Source organism: Petaurus breviceps, unplaced genomic scaffold, assembly GCF_028583685.1.
Source record: "Petaurus breviceps papuanus isolate PSGF00001 unplaced genomic scaffold, PetGlider_PUasm1.0 90601, whole genome shotgun sequence".
Classification (NCBI taxonomy): domain Eukaryota; kingdom Metazoa; phylum Chordata; class Mammalia; order Diprotodontia; family Petauridae; genus Petaurus; species Petaurus breviceps.
In genome coordinates this window covers 4,316,370-4,334,275 of record NW_027187282.1, presented here as the reverse complement: position 1 = coordinate 4,334,275, position 17,906 = coordinate 4,316,370, and the positions used below count along the sequence as shown (strand labels likewise).

General features: G+C 46.5%; 1 protein-coding gene and 1 long non-coding RNA gene across 3 annotated transcripts; one reads left to right on the top strand and one right to left on the bottom strand.

The window, feature by feature from the left end:
• Nucleotides 1–1,779: 1,779 nt before the first annotated feature.
• Nucleotides 1,780–7,640, bottom strand: EMD (emerin). Of its 2 annotated transcripts, XM_069063800.1 has the most exons (7): nucleotides 7,503–7,639; nucleotides 7,298–7,388; nucleotides 6,670–6,768; nucleotides 6,487–6,546; nucleotides 5,429–5,601; nucleotides 3,498–3,547; nucleotides 1,780–2,833 (listed from the first exon to the last, which is right to left on the bottom strand). In XM_069063800.1, exons 2-7 carry the CDS (start codon nucleotides 7,377–7,379, stop codon nucleotides 2,479–2,481), a joined length of 819 nt encoding a protein of 272 aa, XP_068919901.1. In that variant the 5' UTR covers nucleotides 7,380–7,388; nucleotides 7,503–7,639; the 3' UTR covers nucleotides 1,780–2,478. The 2 variants fall into 2 exon arrangements, with proteins under 2 accessions (XP_068919901.1, XP_068919900.1); XM_069063799.1 differs by having other exon boundaries at nucleotides 7,298–7,640.
• On the top strand, nucleotides 7,416–12,736 carry LOC138142689 (uncharacterized). The gene is made up of 2 exons (XR_011163513.1): nucleotides 7,416–7,554; nucleotides 8,042–12,736. It is a non-coding gene; the product is annotated as an uncharacterized lncRNA (long non-coding RNA).
• The last annotated feature ends 5,170 nt before the right edge of the window (nucleotides 12,737–17,906 follow it).

Genomic DNA, 17,906 nt, shown 5'->3' with positions numbered 1-17,906 from the left:
GGGGAGAAGGGGGTATCTACAGTCAAATCTTACCTCCTTTCCCTTTGTTTCCCAGCTTCTCCCAGGCCCTGTGGATCTGGGCAAAAGGCCAAGTCTTGGCTTCACTGAGACCTTCCCAGGTGAACGCCACCCTTGCCCTCCCAAACTTGGAAGTAATGGATGGGCATCCTGTCAGCTAAGCAATCCATTTTCTGTTCCACTCCCTCCTCCTTATAACCTCAACCACCAGCCCAGTTCAAGCCTTCCACACCTATCAGTTAGTCTCCTAACCGGTCTCCCTCCACCCTGCACCTCCTGAGTGACCTCTCTACTGCCACATTTGGGCTCAAAAGTTCTCAATGACTCACTCTTGCCCTAAGGCCTTTACTGGGCTAGAAATGTCAGAAGTTGATTGTTCTCTGTGATAGAGGAGACAATGCAAGGTCCACCTGCTCCCCTTCACGGCCATACCTCCCACCGGGCCCCAGCTTATCCTTCTAGCAGTGGGCCAGTCTCCATCATCTCTGCTTCCCATGCTGCACTCCAAATATCCTCTTACCCAGAATGCCTTTCCCCTTGTCTAATTCTTCTAGGCCCAGCTCAGGTGCCACCTCCATAAAGCCTCCAGTGGTATGCCCAAAGACCTCACTGCACCAATCTACTTTTGTCTGGTGTGAAGGTTCAACTTCTCAACCAGACTAGAGATTCCCCAGGGCAGGGCCTGGATCCTTCCCCTCTAGCCTAACAGTGGAGTGAGCCCCTGGGGGTCTAAGTTAACTACATTCCTCCCTCAATGCCCTAGGAGCATTCTGAGTAGTGCTTCTTAAAACTGTAGGTTGAAACTCCATATGGGGTCATGAAGCATGAAGAAAAAGTTGGAGAAGGCCCAATTTAGGTCGCTGCTTTGCCTCCCAACCTCAGTCACATCCACCAAGCATTGTAAAGTAAAGGAGCAGAGGGCCCTCCCGCCTAGGCAGATGGTAGGAGCGGGTAGCCTAGGGTGGGGCAGAGGGTAGCTGGGCTGCAGGTAGAAATCCTTTGGTCCCACTCCTACTCATGTATGAGAGGGAGAAATGGCCTGACCTCTGAGCCCCCAGGCTGGGAAATAGGCCCAATTTGATGCCAAGCCAAGGGGCACCCAATATCAATTGCCAGAACTCATCCCACTCCCAACTTCCCATGCCCCCTTTTTCCCAGGGGCCTGAGCCTCTGGAGTAGGCCTAAACTCCTTCATGTGCTAGAGAAGAGGCAAGGCTGACCAGGTGCTGGGCCTGGACCTGAGCCTACCCCTCTGCAGGAGGTACTCCATCATCGACAACAGAGGCAACAGAAGGTAGGGGCTGCCAGGCTGATCTGAGGCTGGGTCCAGGGAACAGACATGCATTCCAGAATGGTAGGTGGATCTGGGCACTTAAAGAGAGCAGAAATATCCCAAATGGATCTGTACTAAAGTGGAATCTTGGGCAAGTCACTGCCATTTTCTCATCTGTGAAATGATACTGTGAGGGCCCACTCTGTCCCTGCTAACATCTCATGCTGTGAAGAGCTACAGGGAAAAGCTTGGCCTTCTCCCTCTCTCTTCATCAAGAAGCAGCAGGAAGAAACAAGGAGCAAGAGCCAAGATGAGCAACTGGAGTTCATGAGGATCCGAGAGTGCCTACACCACCAGCCACCTCCCCAGCCCCCAAGTCCCTGACACCACCTGGGGCATCCTCTTCTGCCCACCCCTCACCCTCATCAGGTCTTGAGGATGGCTGCATCTCCCTGGCCTACTTCCCCCAAGAAAAAAATGCAATGGTCTTGAAAAATAAACAAATCCTTTAATTAATGAAGTGTATGAGAACAAAGCCAAGGGCAGGATGGTTGGCACTTTTTCTTGAAAGTCTCACTTCTCCACCAGGTCTGAGAGGCCCAAGTGGAGCAAGGGTCAGTTGTCCTGCCCTCACCTGGAGGGCAGGGATACAGGGGGAGTGATGGCATGGCTGGTGTGGGAGAAGCTCTACAAAGACATCAGGTGAGATGGAGACTAAGGTGCCAAAGAGCAAGGCCCTTGAGAACACTACGGTGTTTGGATACCACTCCCCCAACCTCAGGAGTGAGTTCCAAGGGGAAGTCTAGGTTGGGGATTGGAGCACAGCTTTCTTCAAGGAAAGAATTCCTAGAAGACACCCCCAATCTGTCTGCCCAAATGTCATGGGGGCAGGGGGGAGGGGGACATATCTGTGCTGGGCCAGGGCAACTCCTTTTCCAGAAACATTTAAACAAACATGAACACTCTTTTCCAACATAAGGTTTAAAATGCAGCCAATCAAGGCACTATGGGTAGGACCTGAAGAAACCAAATGGGCACCTCAACAGGGCCTACAGCAAACAAGAGTAGAAAGATATCCCTGCGCCCCCCAATCGCCCCAGAAGGGAGGCTAGAAAGCAACGGGGAGAGGCAGAGAAGGTCAAAATGGGACCAGGACTCCACCTCCTCCCAGGGCCCAGAAGGGGCCTTCAGTGCTGGAGACGGAAGGGATTGTCATCATCTGCCTGCATGAAATAGTAGAAAAAGGCCAGAAAAAGCGCAAAACCAATGAAGAGAATGAGCTGGACCCAAAAGGGCACCATTCTGCCATTCTTTCCAAGCTTAGCCCCAGCATCTTGGGCAGGTCTAATAGCCTGGCGGGCTTCCACCTCCGGAGGGAGGGAGTACCAGCGGAAACTTGGGGAGGTTGAGGAAACTGGGGTGGAGGTAAAAGAAGAAGAAACCACTGGGCTGGAACAGAAGGCCGAGTCAGGGTTTGAGCCAATTCGGTAGTGAGAAACACTCTGGTAGGCATTGCTGTCCCGGTTGAAGTAGGCTGAGTCACTATGGAGGAGGGGGTGGGGGGGGGTATGTATCAGAAAGACTCAGCTGTTCCCCTAGCCCTCCCCCACACCTCCAATGCATGGCCTCTTCTCTATGAGCATTACCCCTAGCCCAAGGCCCCAGCTATCTCAGAAGCAGTTTCCCCAGCAACAGCCTCCCCCAATGGCCATGGTTCCCCAGTGCTGAGGGCCCATTCCTTGGCCTCTAGTACTCCATTACCCCCTGCACACATACAGCACCCCATAGCCCAGTCTTTTCCTTTGAAATGCCCTCTTCCCCAGCCTGATCTGGCCAAATACTTCCTGACCTTCAAGAGCCCAATCATAAGCCCCCTCTTCCAGGGAGCTTCCCCCACCCCCATCCCCTGCTGGAAGAGAGTTTGCTTTCCCCTGAATCCCCCTGTACCTTTGCCTGTACCTCCCTTATGCCCTTCCTCTCGTTCACTGTGGGCCTATGCCCCAGGACTGGCTGTTTTCACCTCTGCCAAGAAGCTGGGCAGCCTTTTGGGGCTTGTTCCAGGAACATGTGCTGAATGAACACTGGGCAGCCCTACCCCCTACCCCCATCCCTCAGCCTTACTAGTGCCAATGGGATGGAAGGATGGAAGCCACTACAGAGTGAATGGCAGGATAGAGGAGGGCAGGGCACTGACCCCTTCACTTACCTGTCTATGTTCTCCTCCTGGCCTAAGGGGTAGAGAATATTCTCTCTTATCTGTAAGAAGGCAGAGAAACAAGGCAGGGTCAGTCTCCCTGGCACCAGGGCCATCATTGTCCCTGCCGATGACAATCCTAACTAGCCAGCCACCCATTATGCCCTGCCATGGAGAGGACCAGCTGCCTCCTGGGTCAGACCTATTAGGTAACCAGTCACTTGCTGGCCTTCTGCTTGTGGGGGTAGAGGAACTAATGCCCTTCCCCCCATAGCCTCATTCTCTCTCTCCATGGGCCCCTTGCCAATGGGACAGTGCTAACTGCTCTGCAGCTGTCCTATCTCCTGCTCAAATAAGGAGGCGGACGGCATTTCTGTGCTGAGTTTTCCTCCAAGCCCCTGCCTCCCAAGAACAAAAGCATGCAGGGCCTACCTTCTCACCCATTCTAAGCCTTGAATGGGCAGACAAAAATCAAACTAGTCCCTTTCCCCTGACGAGAGGCAGGGAACAGTATTCAGCATGAACCTACCAAAAGCAAGGGATGAATGGGGAAAGGCCAACACCCTGGCCTCCCTCACTCGTCTCCTTGGCCCTGTACTCAATGACCTCGGCATCAGGTATGACACATCCATTCTGCTTTCCAGAGCCAGTTGTCCTGGTATGGGCCAGAGTCTCAAGTCTGAGACTCCTTCCCTAGCCAGGCTGGGAGTCGGCTAATGGAAGGCCTCAGCCCGTTGATTCTCTTTTCATGCCCCTCTGTGGAGTCCAGAGCCTCAGAATGAGGAAAACTAGGTTTGGGAGTCCTGCCTGGGGGGGAGAGGGGCTCAGCAAATCCTAGATTAATTTAGGGTAATGTTCCTGTTCCCCAAATCAGCTCTCTGCCCTGCCTTAGGCACCTGGGAGCACTGGAGATGAGTGGTTCAAAATACCCAGAGGCAGTAAGGTACACAGCAAAGAGCCCTGGAAGTGGCTTTAAAGGCAGGCTCTGCTGCTTACCAGGCACCTGGGGAGTCCCCTAGTCTCTCAAGGCCTCATTTTCCTCTTCTGTAAAAGGAGCAAGTTGGACTACACCATGCTCTATCTCTAAAGGGCTTCTGCCTCTAAATCTACAATCCCCTAAACAGGGGTTCTGCTCTTCTCTGTGGTTGGCTGAGAAATCTTGAGGTGGGTCTTGTAAACAAGAGTTGAGTTAAAGGAGAGGACTGAAGGGAACCAAGCAGGCAGCACCTCGTGAAACTAGCGCTCCCCCCCCCCCCCCCTGACTACAAACCTTGCTTTATGTCCACATGCTACCTGGGGGAAGGGGGCAGTGGCAATTAGGCCCTGTGTTAAGGACCCTCTGGAGAATTCTAGTTAAAAAAAGATTATGTATACATGATATCACATGACAAATTTGAACATGCTTCAGAAAAAGCAGCTCCTCCTTATCATGACTGTTCCTGTTATTATTAGAGAGGGGGCAGGAGAAAGTCAGCAGAGTGAACTCTAGAAATGGATTCCTGCTGCAGAACTGACTTAGAAAACCACAAATTCACATTGCCTACGGTGTACTGGATTTTCATTCATTCTGTTCAATGGTTCCCAGTGGCGTTTTCATTGAGTTCAGAGGTCACTTAGGAGTTTTGATGGCTGGCCACAGGCCTAAGCTGGAGAATTCTGGTGTCATGGACAGTAAGCCAACCTCAGAACAAGGAAAAGTTGGCTTCAAGTCCTACTACCTCTGGCACATGGGGCCTGAGGGTTCCTAGATGCTCTAGGCAACTTGTAAAAGATATGGTGCCAGTGTACAGTGGTACAGGGGGCTTCCTCATCTATGAATTTGCTCCAGCACCAATGGCATTGTGGTCTAGCCCCTCATCATTTAATAGCTTGTGTGGGAGGCTGATGGATTAGCTGATTTTGGCATGGAGATGATGAGGATTGGGGCAGGGACTCGCACTTACCCGCTGACGCAGGTGGTAGGTAGGTGCCTTGGCACTGTCACTGCTGTAGCTTGTGGAGGGCAGGGGCTCCTGGAAGCTGGTCCTGGTTTTGGCTACTGGGATGGCTGCAGTGTCACTCTCTCCATAGGTCTTGGTAGTTGAGTAACTCTCTTCATAGTAATTGTCATAGTCAACTAGAAGAGTCGCAGAGGAAGGAAAAGGGGAGAGAGCCAGAGACCAAGGCTTTGGTAGAAGCAGCTAAGTGGGGCAATACCCACCTGGGCACCGGAGGCAGGCAGATCTAAGATCAAATCTGGTCTCAAACACTCAGTAGCTGTGACCCTGGGCAAGTCACTTCACTGTTGCCTGCCTTAGTTGCCATTCTGTAAAGTGGACATAATAATAGCACCTACACTCTCAGGATTGCTGGAAGGCCAAAAGGATATTTCTAAAGTGCTTAGCGTACTGCTTGGCACATAGTAAGCACTATATAAATGTCGGAGGCCAAGGGCCCCAGGCCTGGGCTTAGAATAGCCATACAGGCTGCCAAGGTCAGGCCCTAAGTGAGTGTAATGTCAAGCAAAGGCAACTACAGTGAGTTGCCTCCAACTATGAAATAATTACTGTCATCCTTGCCTCCCAAACTACCTGTTCGGGCTAATCCACGAAATGAGATCGTGAATGAATGGGCAAGCAATTTGACTGGGAGGAAAGGATGTCCATATGAACAATAGGTATTTACAGAAGTCAGCCCAGCCCAGTTGGGCACAGGCACACTAATATAGGGCTCAGTTAAAATCACAGGACTCCTATCTCACCTTTACCAAAGAGAGACTTTGGGCCCTTCATTGAGAGCAAGTCATATTTGGCTAGCCCCAAAGTACTGGCTTCTAGCTGCAGAGAGGGACATCAGGTCAGAGACCAACCCTGCCCTTTGCCTCCAAACTGCCCCATTCTGCTCCTGGGCCCCACCCCACATGTACACTGCAGGCAGCTGGGGAAAGGCAATGCCATGCCAGGCCAGGCCCTATCACTCCCTAGGGTGAGCCTGAACCCTCCTAGATACAGGAGCCACTCACCTTCTTCCATGTCTTCATCTTCATCTTGTCTGGAACCATAAGCATTGCTCTCAAAATCCTCTGTGGCACAACAGAAAGTCTGTGAGAGAGGCTGCCTTCCTTCGACACCCTCCCCAAGAATTCATCCCAACAAATGGAGGAGAATTTCATTTCTGCTGAATGGGCCCCACTCTTCCTCCTCACCTGGATATTGGTAAGAAGAGGTGACAATCCCAGGGGAAAGCTTGGTTCTCTGACTTTCATATTCATAGATTTTCTTTTCATACAGTTTTCGGGTTGAACCTGGATTCATGGTCAGACAGGTGAATGTTCCCAGAGGTCCCAGAAAGCAGCCCCCAAACTTTGCGGGGGTTTTTCCTATGTGCAACCAGTTTGCTCGGTCCTTGAGTGGCCTTTGGAGCTCAGGGGGCCTTAGTGGAGCCGGGGTGGGGAGGAGAATCACAGAACTGCCACCAATCCCTCAGGACATCCCAAGCTCTTCTTATGTACGTGTCGACCACCACCCAATCCCATTCGGCCTCCTCAGGGGGTTGGGTTCTGAAGTATGATCACCTGTAGCCGGGGCCTAGCGAGCCCTCATTATACATACGCCGAGGAGGGAGAGTTAATAGAGATGGGGAGGCGGCGGGCTGTGCCAGGCCGGCTGAGAGGCTTCAAGGCCTGCCTCACCTACTCAATGCCCTACCACGCCCCCTAGCCTCAGAGAGGGACGGATGTTTTCCCCTTCCCTCTCCCTTTTCCCTCCCTGATCTCCTCCTCTCTCCTCTTCCCAGCGCCCTCCCCCCACCCCTCCCCCATTCTCCACACTCACCCACGATGGGCCCGTGGGGGATGTTGTAGAGCTTGAGCAAGCGTACGAGCTCCTGGTCAGACAGGCGGCGGTAGTCCTCCATTGGGGACACCTGAGGGGAAGGCCCGACGGGACGGGAGCGGGTGAGCCGCAGCGCTTCGAGGAGCTCCGGGACAACCGGCCACAGTGCCCGTCCCGGCAAGAGGCCAGGGGCGGAGGCGCTTACCAGTCAGTGGAGAGCGGCGAGCGCACCTCAGAAAACGAGCGGAACGGCGACGGTAGGCCACACGGGGATACGGCAACCGCGACGGGAAATGACCGCCGAGGCGTGGTCTGGGCGTGGCCCGGCAGCCAAGGGGGCGGGACAGGGCTGGCCGGGGGCGACGGGGCCCAAGCCCAGGGGCGGCAGAAGGCGGGGCCGGCGGCCGGGTGGGCGAGGCTTGGCGACCGAAGGATCGAGGCGGGGCTGGGCAGAGGCGACGGGGCCTAAACCCAGGGGCGGCCAGAGGCAAAGCAAGCCACCTACCGGCGAGCCCGAGAAAAGGGCTGCTAAATGTCCCCAAGGGTCTCAGTGGTAGCCTGGTGCCTTGGAAAACCACATGTTTGCATGGCCCGTTTTCTCATCTTCTTATTTATTTTGTAAGGCACTGCCCAGTGACCTTTAGAAGGTCCTCTAGGTTTGACACCTCAGGGCAGCCAAGCTTTGACATCTTCGCTTCCAGTGAAAACCACGAGGCCTTGCTTTTTGTGTATTTTTCCCCACAGAACTTAAGAAGCATCCCAAAAAAAGGATGAACCTCAACCGAAACACTTAGCAAAATAAATAATGCTGAAAGAATCAGGGCTGTCCAGAAGTTTCTTCAGGGGCCCCTAGGGCCTCCTTCAAGTCTCAACCACGTGACTGCTTACCACTGTTCTCCTCCCCCCCAAAGCCATCCACCTGGGCCCCGAAGCCCCTACTCCATTGGTCATGCTTGACCTCATGCCTTTGTGAGGCAGATCCCTATGCCCCCACCTCTGGCCTTGTAGGTGCAGAAGCAGAAGGAGCTTCAGGGGTCTGGGATCATTTAACTCATTCCTCTCTGGCTGCTGACTCATCTTCAACCCCTGTAACTGGAGAGCTCACCAGTTCTGTCGACAACATCTACACAACAACAGAGGCTCTTGGCAGAAGTCCGGTAGGGCCGCCATCAAGATTGTTGTGTTGTCATTTGTCCTTCTTTCTCAAAGAGGACTGTAACATCAGGGATGTGATGACATGACTTGCACTGAATTTCAGTGACAACCAGAAGAATGTGCTAAACAGCCCAGAGCTCCCTGCCATTTCTACATAAAGCCAGTGGCCAGAAAAGGAAAAAAATTCACTTGCCAGGACCACATGAGCCAGAGACTAGATTATGCAGTTCTTTTTCTCATCCTCTACCCTGGGCAACCCATGAAACAGAAAAATACCATAGGGCCCTCCAGTCCGCTGAACTACTTTGGCTTCTGCTGATGAAATTAAAAACACTCAATAAGAATTTATTTTCCTCTTCATTTTCCACCAGCAGCTTTGCTTAGTTTCCACTTCACAAAAATCATGTCCCTACAAGATAATACCCTTGGTTGTCCCCACCCCCCTTTTCAGCTTAATAAATCTTTATTGACGATTGAATATTTCTTAAGATTTTGTGATGCATGACCAACAAGATAGCGGACTGGACATTTTCACAGATCCTCAGGAGCTCTCAAATGTCTCCAAAATGGGAGTGAGAGCTAAAGCAATTTCAGCTCTCTACAGGATATAAGACATCAAAAATTAGAAAAAAGTAAAAAGTAAACGAACCAATAACAGAAAAGGCCTACCCTCAGGGCAGCCAGGTAGCACAGCAAGTAAGAGCACCAGCTCCAGTGTCAGGATGACCTGGAGATTGAATCCTGGGCTCAGATACTCAGCACCCACCCAGAAACACCTGGCCATGTAACCTTGAGCAAGTTACTTAACCCCGATTGCTTAAAAAAAAAAATAGCCTACCCTCTACTGAGCCTTCACCCAGCATCTCCTCCTCTACCATTGTAATGGGAATGCAAGTTTAAAGATCTTCCCTGCCCCTAGGCTAAAGTGCACCTGAAACATGGGGGTGGGAGGCTTGTTTTTCAGTAGATACTTCTTGATTGGCCAGTGAGTCAATAAGGTTGTTACATTCTCTGAGCCAGGAGAAGGCTATATAAGCCCTGATGTGTAGCTTTGTTTTGGGACTCACTTTGAGAAGTGTTCTGTGATTTGATCTGAATTCTGGGAAGCCGTTGTTGAGAGTCCCCCGGCTTTGAAAAAACCCAGATGTTGAAACCCAGATGTTGACTGGGTATGGATGTAATGGTTGGACAGTTTGGAAATCTGTCTACTTGATCTGTTTCTGTCTTGATAATTCTGCCTGTATGCTTTGAAGTTCGGGGTGCTGACCTTTTTCCCCTGAACAAGGTAAACGGTATATGTCTCACTGATTAAAGTAAGCTTGTTAACCCATTTTGAGTTGCTTTCCTTTATCAAAGCAGATCCAAGAACCTGTATGGGCAGCAAACCCTGAGGACGCGCTTGGGGTGCTTGCCGCTACAACCATTCACTAAGCTCCATTCATCTGTAACAGAACTCAACTCCATAGGTACCTCCACCCCCCCCCATCTCCCCACCCACAGTGCAGTAGAAACCCAACCTCTAAACCACAGAAATTTGCTCAGGCTGTAATAGCAGCATGGCAGCACTCTGTTTCATTGGGCCAGAGAACTGAGGAACACAGGGAATTTTCAAGGGGGGAAAGAAGTAAGAAATGTGTGGCACTCCACTTAGTCTGAGAAAAAGAGCCCAGAATGCAGCTGTGGCCAATTCTATCCCCCCAAAAGTCATTTGGAGCAGAGATCTATGGTAGTAAACCAGGCATTGCCCAGCAAAGGAGGCTGAGACACTTTAACATCCAGCCCCTATGGAAACCTCCATCAAAGGGGAGGGAGTAAGAAAGTAAGCAAGAGAGGAAGCTATTTTTAAAAAGATTAAAATTACCACTGGAAGAAGCAGATAAACCAACAGGAAAAATATTAACAGCAGATCTAGGAAAAGAGTTCAGGCATCTATAATTGACTTGTTATGGAGTCACTTCAGTCATGTCTGACTCTTTGCAACCCCATTTGGGGTTTTTCTTGGCAAAGATACTGGAGTGGTTTGCCCTTTTCTTCTCCAGCTCATTTTACAAATGAGGAACTGAGGCAAACAGGGTTAAATTACTTTCCCAGGGTCACATAACTGGTAAGTGTCTGAGGCCAGATTTGAACTCAGGAAGATGATTCCAGACCTGGTTCTCTATCCACTGTGCCACCTGGCTGCCCCCTATAACTTAATACTGTAAAACAAAGGTAAATTAATCAACACCAGATGAGGCAGAGAACCCTGTGGATTTTAAAGAGAGTATGGAACTACAGCATATTGTTTCTGAATGGTTTAAAAGATGAAAAAATCTATTAAGCACTTACTGTGTACCAGCCACTGTGTCAAGTGCTGAACATACTAAAAGAGGCGAAAGATAGTCCCTGCGCGCAATGAGCCTACAATCTAATGGGGGATATATGTATGCAAAGTCAACCTGAATGACTCCATGTTTAAACCTTGCTTAAACTTTGGGTACATGCACAACCAGCCTGTATAACATGGCAATCCAGAAATACCTTTGGGCATATTGTAATGGGAATGTAAATTTTTAAGATCTTCCCTGTTCCTAGGCTAAAGTGCACCTGGAGCCTGGGGTGGGAAGCTTGTTTTTCAGTAGATACTTTTTGATTGGCCAGTGGGTCCAGAAGGTTGTTACATTCTCTGAGCCAGGAGAAGGCTATATAAGCCCTGATGTGTAGCTTTGTTTTGGGGCTCACTTTGAGAAGTGTTCTGTGATTTGTTCAGATGAGACTCTGGGAAGCCATTGTTGAGAGCCCCTCAGCTTTGAAAAACCCAGATGTTGACTTGGTATGGATGTAATGGTTGGACAGTTTGGAAATCTGTCTACTTGATCTGTTTCTCTGTCTTGATAATTCTGTCTGTATACTCTGAAGTTCAGGGTGCTGACCTTTTTCCCCTGAACTAGGTAAATGATACATATTTGACTGATTAAAGTAAGCTTGTTAACCCATTTTGAGTTGCTTTCCTTTAACAAAGCAGATCTAAGAACCTGTGTTGGCAGCCACCCTAGGGATACTGGGGTGCTTGCTGATACACATATGCATTTAGATGTGGGGGGAAAGGCTGAAGTAACACCAAACTCCTCCCTTCATGAGGTGAGTACCAATAAGCAGACTTTTGTCCTTAGGTGGTAGTTCTTTCCTCCTGTCTATAAAAACAGATCACTGTTGGACCCAACTGCTTGCTACTTTAGTATATTAATAAAATCCCTTTACCTTTCTTTTCCTGAATTGACCAGGAATTGAATTATTGACCAGGGTGAAGCTGAACCAAGATTTCTTTTAACACATGCAAAAAAAACATATACAAACAAGTTAAACACTGGATCAATAGAAAATAATTAAAAGAGGAAAGGCACTGGAATTAAGAGGGGTTGGGGAAGGCTTCTTGGAGAAGGTGGGATTTTGTTGTTGTTTGTCCTTTGTTTTAGAAAAGAACCAATGATATCATGGAGTGAGATCTTGGCTTCCATGTGAATTGGATTTAAGTGAGGCCCAGTTGCAGTTGTCAGCCTCTCTCTCTTCCACAGCCATCAAAGTCCAGTGACAAGGCAAAAATCAGGACAGATGGAGATGACTGAGTTGCAGTGGATGACCTTGGAATCTTCAATGTCTGACCAAGCTCTAACTACTCGACAGCTCCTGCTTCATCTGCCTTCATAGGCAATGGAAGAAATTGTTCTCATCTGCCCATTGGGGGTGGGGAGGAATCTTCACATGCTTGGAGTAAACATCCCCCTAATTCGCCAAAGGGTTTGAGGCCCATTGGTTATTCTCAACGTGGGTTAGCCCACCTGATGAGACAGTTTTACCAGGATGTGGTGTAATGGGAATGTAAATTTAAAGATCTTCCCTGCCCCTAGGCTAAAGTGCACCTGGAGCCTGGGGTGGGAAGCTTGTTTTTCAGTAGATACTTTTTGATTGGCCAGTGGGTCCAAAAGGTTGTTACATGCTCTGAGCCAGGAGAAGGCTATATAAGCCCTGATGTGTAGCTTTGCTTTGGGGCTCACTTTGAGAAGTGTTCTGTGATTTGTTCAGATGAGACTCTGGGAAGCCGTTGTGGAGAGTCCCCCGGCTTTGAAACCCAGATGTTGATTTGGTATGGATGTAATGGTTAACAGTTTGGAAACTGTCTACTTGATCTGTTTCTCTGACTTGATAATTCTGTCTGTATACTCTGAAGTTCGGGGTGCTGAGCTTTTTCCCCTGAACTAGGTAAACAATATATGTTTGACTGATTAAAGTAAGCTTGTTAACCCATTTTGAGTTGCTTTCCTTTAACAAAGCAGATCTAAGAACCTGTGTTGGCAGCAGACCCTGGGGACACTTGGGGTGCTTGCTGATACATGTGGCCACTGTGCATGCTATAGCTGAGCCACAGGTGAGGGTTGTGTTGGATACCAAAGATGGATAAATAGCCCCAAAAAGGGCTTAGCAAGCCTTCACACCAGAGGGGCTAGTCCTCCTTGAACATCTCATATACTCCTGTGGGATTTTAAATGGAACTGGAAGGAAACCAGGTAGGTTAGTAGTTGTAAAAGAGAAGTGAGAGTATTCCAGGTATGGGGGATAGTCAAAGAGAATGCAGAGAACTGAGAGATGAAAGGTCTTGTACATGGAACAGCCAGGAGGCCAGTGTCACTGGATGGAAGAGTTATATGTTGGAGAGTAAGGTGTAAAAAGACTGGAAAGGTAGGAGGGGACAGGTTATGAAGAACTTTGAATGTCAAACAGAACATTTTGTATTTGATCTTGCAGGCCAAACCCCCTTTTTTCTGTTGTGTCTCATTCTTAGAAATATCAGTTCTAGGGGCGGCTAGGTGGCACAGTGAGTAAGAGCGCCAGCCCTGGATTCGGGAGGACCCAGGATCAGTTCCAGCCTCAAATACTTAATACCCACATAAAAAAGAAGTGGCTGTGTAACCTTGGGCAAGTTACTTGACCCTAATTGCTTTAAAAAAAGAAAGAAAGAAAGAAATATCAGTTCTTGCAGGTGATAGAGAGGATATCACCCCATGGTAGGATTCTTCCTATGTCCCTGATTATGCAGTTCATTATTGACCTTTGCCCTCCCCTTGGCCATTTCCTCACCTCATTTGCCTCAAAATTTCCTCCTTGGCTCTGTGCCCTCTCACTCTTTTGGGTATCAGTTGTCCAAGGAATTTCTACTCCCCTTCTTCTAAGACAGTATAAATCATCTCTCAAAGCACCAAGTCCATGCCGATAATGCCTATTGTAAGGCTCCCATTTCCCTTTATAGAACATTTCTCCTATAGGCACATTCATCAGTGATATTCCTTTCCACCATTGAAACAAAGTTTTCCCTTTTTTAATCCCTCTTTTTGCCTTCGTGCCCATTCTCCTATAGCTTTCTTCTTCCTGAGTGCCTACAGAAGTTATTTTCCCTTCATTTTCAGCCTTAACTTGATTAAGGTGCATCACATATTCCCCCCTATCTTATTCCCTTAATTTGTTGCTGTTGCTCAGTCATTTTAGTCGTGTCCAACTCTGTGTGGCCACATTTGGGTTTTTTGGCAAAGATATTGGAGTGGTCTGCCTTTCTTTCTCCAGCTCATTTTATAGATGAGGGAATGGAGGCAAATAGGGTTAAGTGACTTGTCCAGGATCACATAGCTAGTAAGTGTCTAAGGCTGGATTTTAACTCAGGTCTTCCTGACTACGGGCCCAGTGCTCTATTCACTGCGCAACCTAGCCACCCCCTAGGTCCTTAATTTAGTCCCACAAAAAAATATTGATTCACCTGTAGGTGGGGTGTTGTGAGGTTTAGTCTACTATGTTTCAGATCTGTTTCTTCACTATCAGTTCTATTTAATTTCTGCTTTCACTCTTGTCTCCTCAAGAAAGAATTATCTTAATAGTATCTCCTGTTATCTTGTTGTTTTCCTTGATTGTTTTATCTGTTTACTCCACAGGTTCCCAAATTTATTTGGCCTACCACCCCCTTTTCAGAAAAAAATTACTCAGTGTCCCTCTGGAAATCTACTTTCTTTAACCCTTTAGTGGTTTTTTTTTTTAATTTGCATCATTTCAAAAAAAATAAATTTTTTTAATGACACATCTAGGGACAGCTATGTGGTGCAGTGAATAGAGCACCAGCCCTGGAGTCAGGAGGACCTGAGTTCAAATCCGGCCTCAGACACTTAACACAAAAACTAGCCTTGTGACCTTGGGCAAGTCACTTAACTCCAATTGCCCTACCTTCCCCCCTCCAAAAAAGCAAAATAAAATAAAATAAAAATAAAAATGACATCTTAAATTTTATTGTAAATTTGTGGGATTTTTCTTCCATTGAAATTTTGATGATGCAACATTGCACCATGTAACCACAGAGTATCATATTGTAAATAAGTCATTGCACACACATATTCCTGCTGATGTATGCTGGACTTCCTGACAATGTGCAACACCCTTGCCTGCTAACACTTGATTGTCAAGACCTGTTGGCAGACTTGACCACTGATCCATTATAACTTGTATTTTGTGTGTTTATCTGGAAAATAATGTAATCATGATGACTTTAATTGTTACACAACAGATGAAAACATGTACAAATGGTTTTTCAAAATTTTCTTATCTTCCCTTTTTTCCTTATGCTTCCACAGCCACCCTTATTTTTATTCAGTGACCCCCAATTGCACCAAGAGGCCTGCGTCCTGAGCCCCATTGTTCTTTGGAACACACTTCCATTCCCTCCTGTGTTGTAGGTTGCAGAATAGTCTTGTGCTGTTTGAATTTCCTTTCCTTTATATTTGAAGGTCTTTATCCTGGTTACTCACAGAATTTGTTGTTTCTCAGTGTGATTGTTAAATTTAACTACTATGTGTCTTAGAGTATATAGCCTCAGGTTTTTTTTTTTCTGGAGGTGATCTATTTTGATTGGCACTTTTGTTTTGTTCAGGTGTTCTGGGCAGTTTTCCTGTATTATTTCTTTGCATTGTAGTGTTCAGATTTTTTTGACTTGTGTTCTTTTGGGAGTCCTATAATTCTTAAATTGTCTCTATACATCCTGTTTTTATATTTTGCTTGTATGGAGAGCATACTTTCTTTTACCATTATTGCTTTTTGCTTCTCTTCTTCCAGATTGTCCTTTGCTTCTGTGTATTTGCATCCTCAGTCTTTTGGTGTTTCTTTTCACCACTACAGTTTTGAGATTTTCTATTTTGCCAATTATTTTTGTTGTACAGGCTATACATTCAGCTCTCACAATTCCGTTTCTTTCAATTCTCATTCTCTTTGACTTTTATACATACAGCCTGTTATCTACACTGTTAATCACCCTCTCGTCCCTGATACTCTTTTCTCTCTAGGTTTTTGGGATACCATTTTCTCATGGTTCTCCTCCTACATCTCTGACATCTCCTTTTCTGTTTTCTTTGCTGGATCCTCCTCCAAATCACACCCTCCACTGTAGAGAAACTTATAATCCCTCAGGGTTCTGTCCTGGCCCTCTTCTCTCTTCCCACTACACTACTTCACTTACTGATCTCCTCAGATTCCATGGGTTTAATTACCATCTCTATGCTGACCATTTTCACATCTCCCTTTCCTGATCCAATATCTCTGTTGGTCTCTAATCTCTAATCTCCAACTGCCTTTCAGACATCTTGAACTAGATTTGTAGTAGACATCTTAAACTCAATATATCCAAAATAGAACTCATTATCACTCCCCCTAAACCTTATTCTCTCTTCTCCTACCTTTCCTTATTATTGTAGAGGCCATCACCACCCTCCTAGTCCCTCAGTCTCCCAACCTAGGAGCCATCCTGGAGTCCTCACTATATTTCACCTCCCCCCCCATATCCAAGCTGTTGCCAAGACCTGTCCATCTCATCTCTGCAATGTCTCTCCAATATGCTATCTTTTCTTCTCTGACACTGTCACCCCCCACATACAGGCCCTCATCTCCTCACTCCTGGACTATTTCAATAGCTTGCTGGTAGGTCTGCCTGCCTCAAGTCTATCTCTTTTCCAGTCCATCCTCCATTCAGCTACTAAATGATTTTCCTAAAGTGCAGGTAAGATCACATCACACTCCACCTCCTCCCCCACCGTAATCAATAATCAGGGGATCAGGGAGCAAGATTTACAATGCAAAAACAGTGTTTAAAAGAGAGAGAACTCAAAATAGGTACCTCAAAAGGTTTGATTCCATGAGAGACACAGAGAAAAAAGAATGACTAAATAAATGTGTGGGCCAGGAATCAAAGAATAAAGGTCTAGACTAGACAGAAAGGGAAGATAAATAATGAAGAGAATGAAAGAAAGAACTTCCTTTTAGAAAAAAGACATAGAAAATAAAAATTTTTAAAACTAACAAAGCAATGATCAGGAGGAGAAAAAATAGAATTCTACTTGACTACTTAACCAAGAAGGGGGAAAGAAGGGAAGAATTAAATAAGAAAAAGAGACTAATAAGCAAAACTGCAAAAACCAGGAAAAGGAGCAAAAAAAATAGGAGATGGGGATTGAGGGTGAGAGGAAAAGAGGCAATGGGAATAGGACCACCTAAAAAAAGATTAAGGTAAAATAACTGAAGAGACACATCATACTGTGTTTACAATAGGAAAAAAAATAATAATTTGGATCAAAAAATAGCATTAGAAATAAATGGAGGAAAATATAAACCCACTTCCTAACTTAAACATGATTGTATTAAACAATCCAATAAAATGAAAGAGAGTGACAGATTGAATAATAAAATAAAACTCCACAATCTGTTTCTTACAAGAAACATGTTTTAAAACAACAAAGATGTAAACAGAATAAAAATGAGGGGCTGGAAAAAAAAACTTACCATGAATCAAATGAATCCCCAAAAGCAGGAGTTACAATCAGACAAGGCCAAAAATAAACATTCAAAACATAAAAAGGGATAAACAAAGAAACTACATTATGTTGAAAGGAACCATAGACAAATCAATATCGATATTAAACTTATATACTCCAAATACTGTAGCATCTAAATTCAAAAAGGAAAAATGAACTGAGGTATGAGAATACATAGACAGTAACACAGGAGACAGAGACAGGAGATTTCAATGTTCCTCTCTCAGTTCTGGTTAAGTCTAATAGAAAGAAAAACAAAAAGAAAACTATGGAATTGAATAAATTGCTAGAGAAACTAGAACTAAAAGACTTGTGGTGTCTTCAAAATGGGCCCACAAAAAAATATAAATATTTCTCTACACCACATGGAACTTTTATAAAAATTGTCCATGTATTAGGACACAGAGATATTGCAAACAAATATAAAAAGCCAAAAAGTTTTTACATCCTTTACAAACCATAATATAATAAGAATGGAAAATTGTTCAGGAACCACAAACAAAAGATATAGACCCAAATGGACATAATAAGTGGTCAAAGAACAAATCTTAGAAACAATAACTATGTAAAAAATTATAATT

Bases quoted from the DNA above. Each gene is read 5' to 3' on its own strand.
- EMD (XM_069063799.1), bottom strand. From the start codon at position 7,379: ATGGAGGACTACCGCCGCCTGTCTGACCAGGAGCTCGTACGCTTGCTC. The intron at 5,602-6,486 runs GTGAGTGGCTCC...CGACTCTTCTAG, and splicing joins AGATGAAGACATGGAAGAAG to TTGACTATGACAATTACTAT. The intron at 2,834-3,497 runs GTAAGTGAAGGG...CCTCCTCCATAG, and splicing joins CAGGAGGAGAACATAGACAG to TGACTCAGCCTACTTCAACC.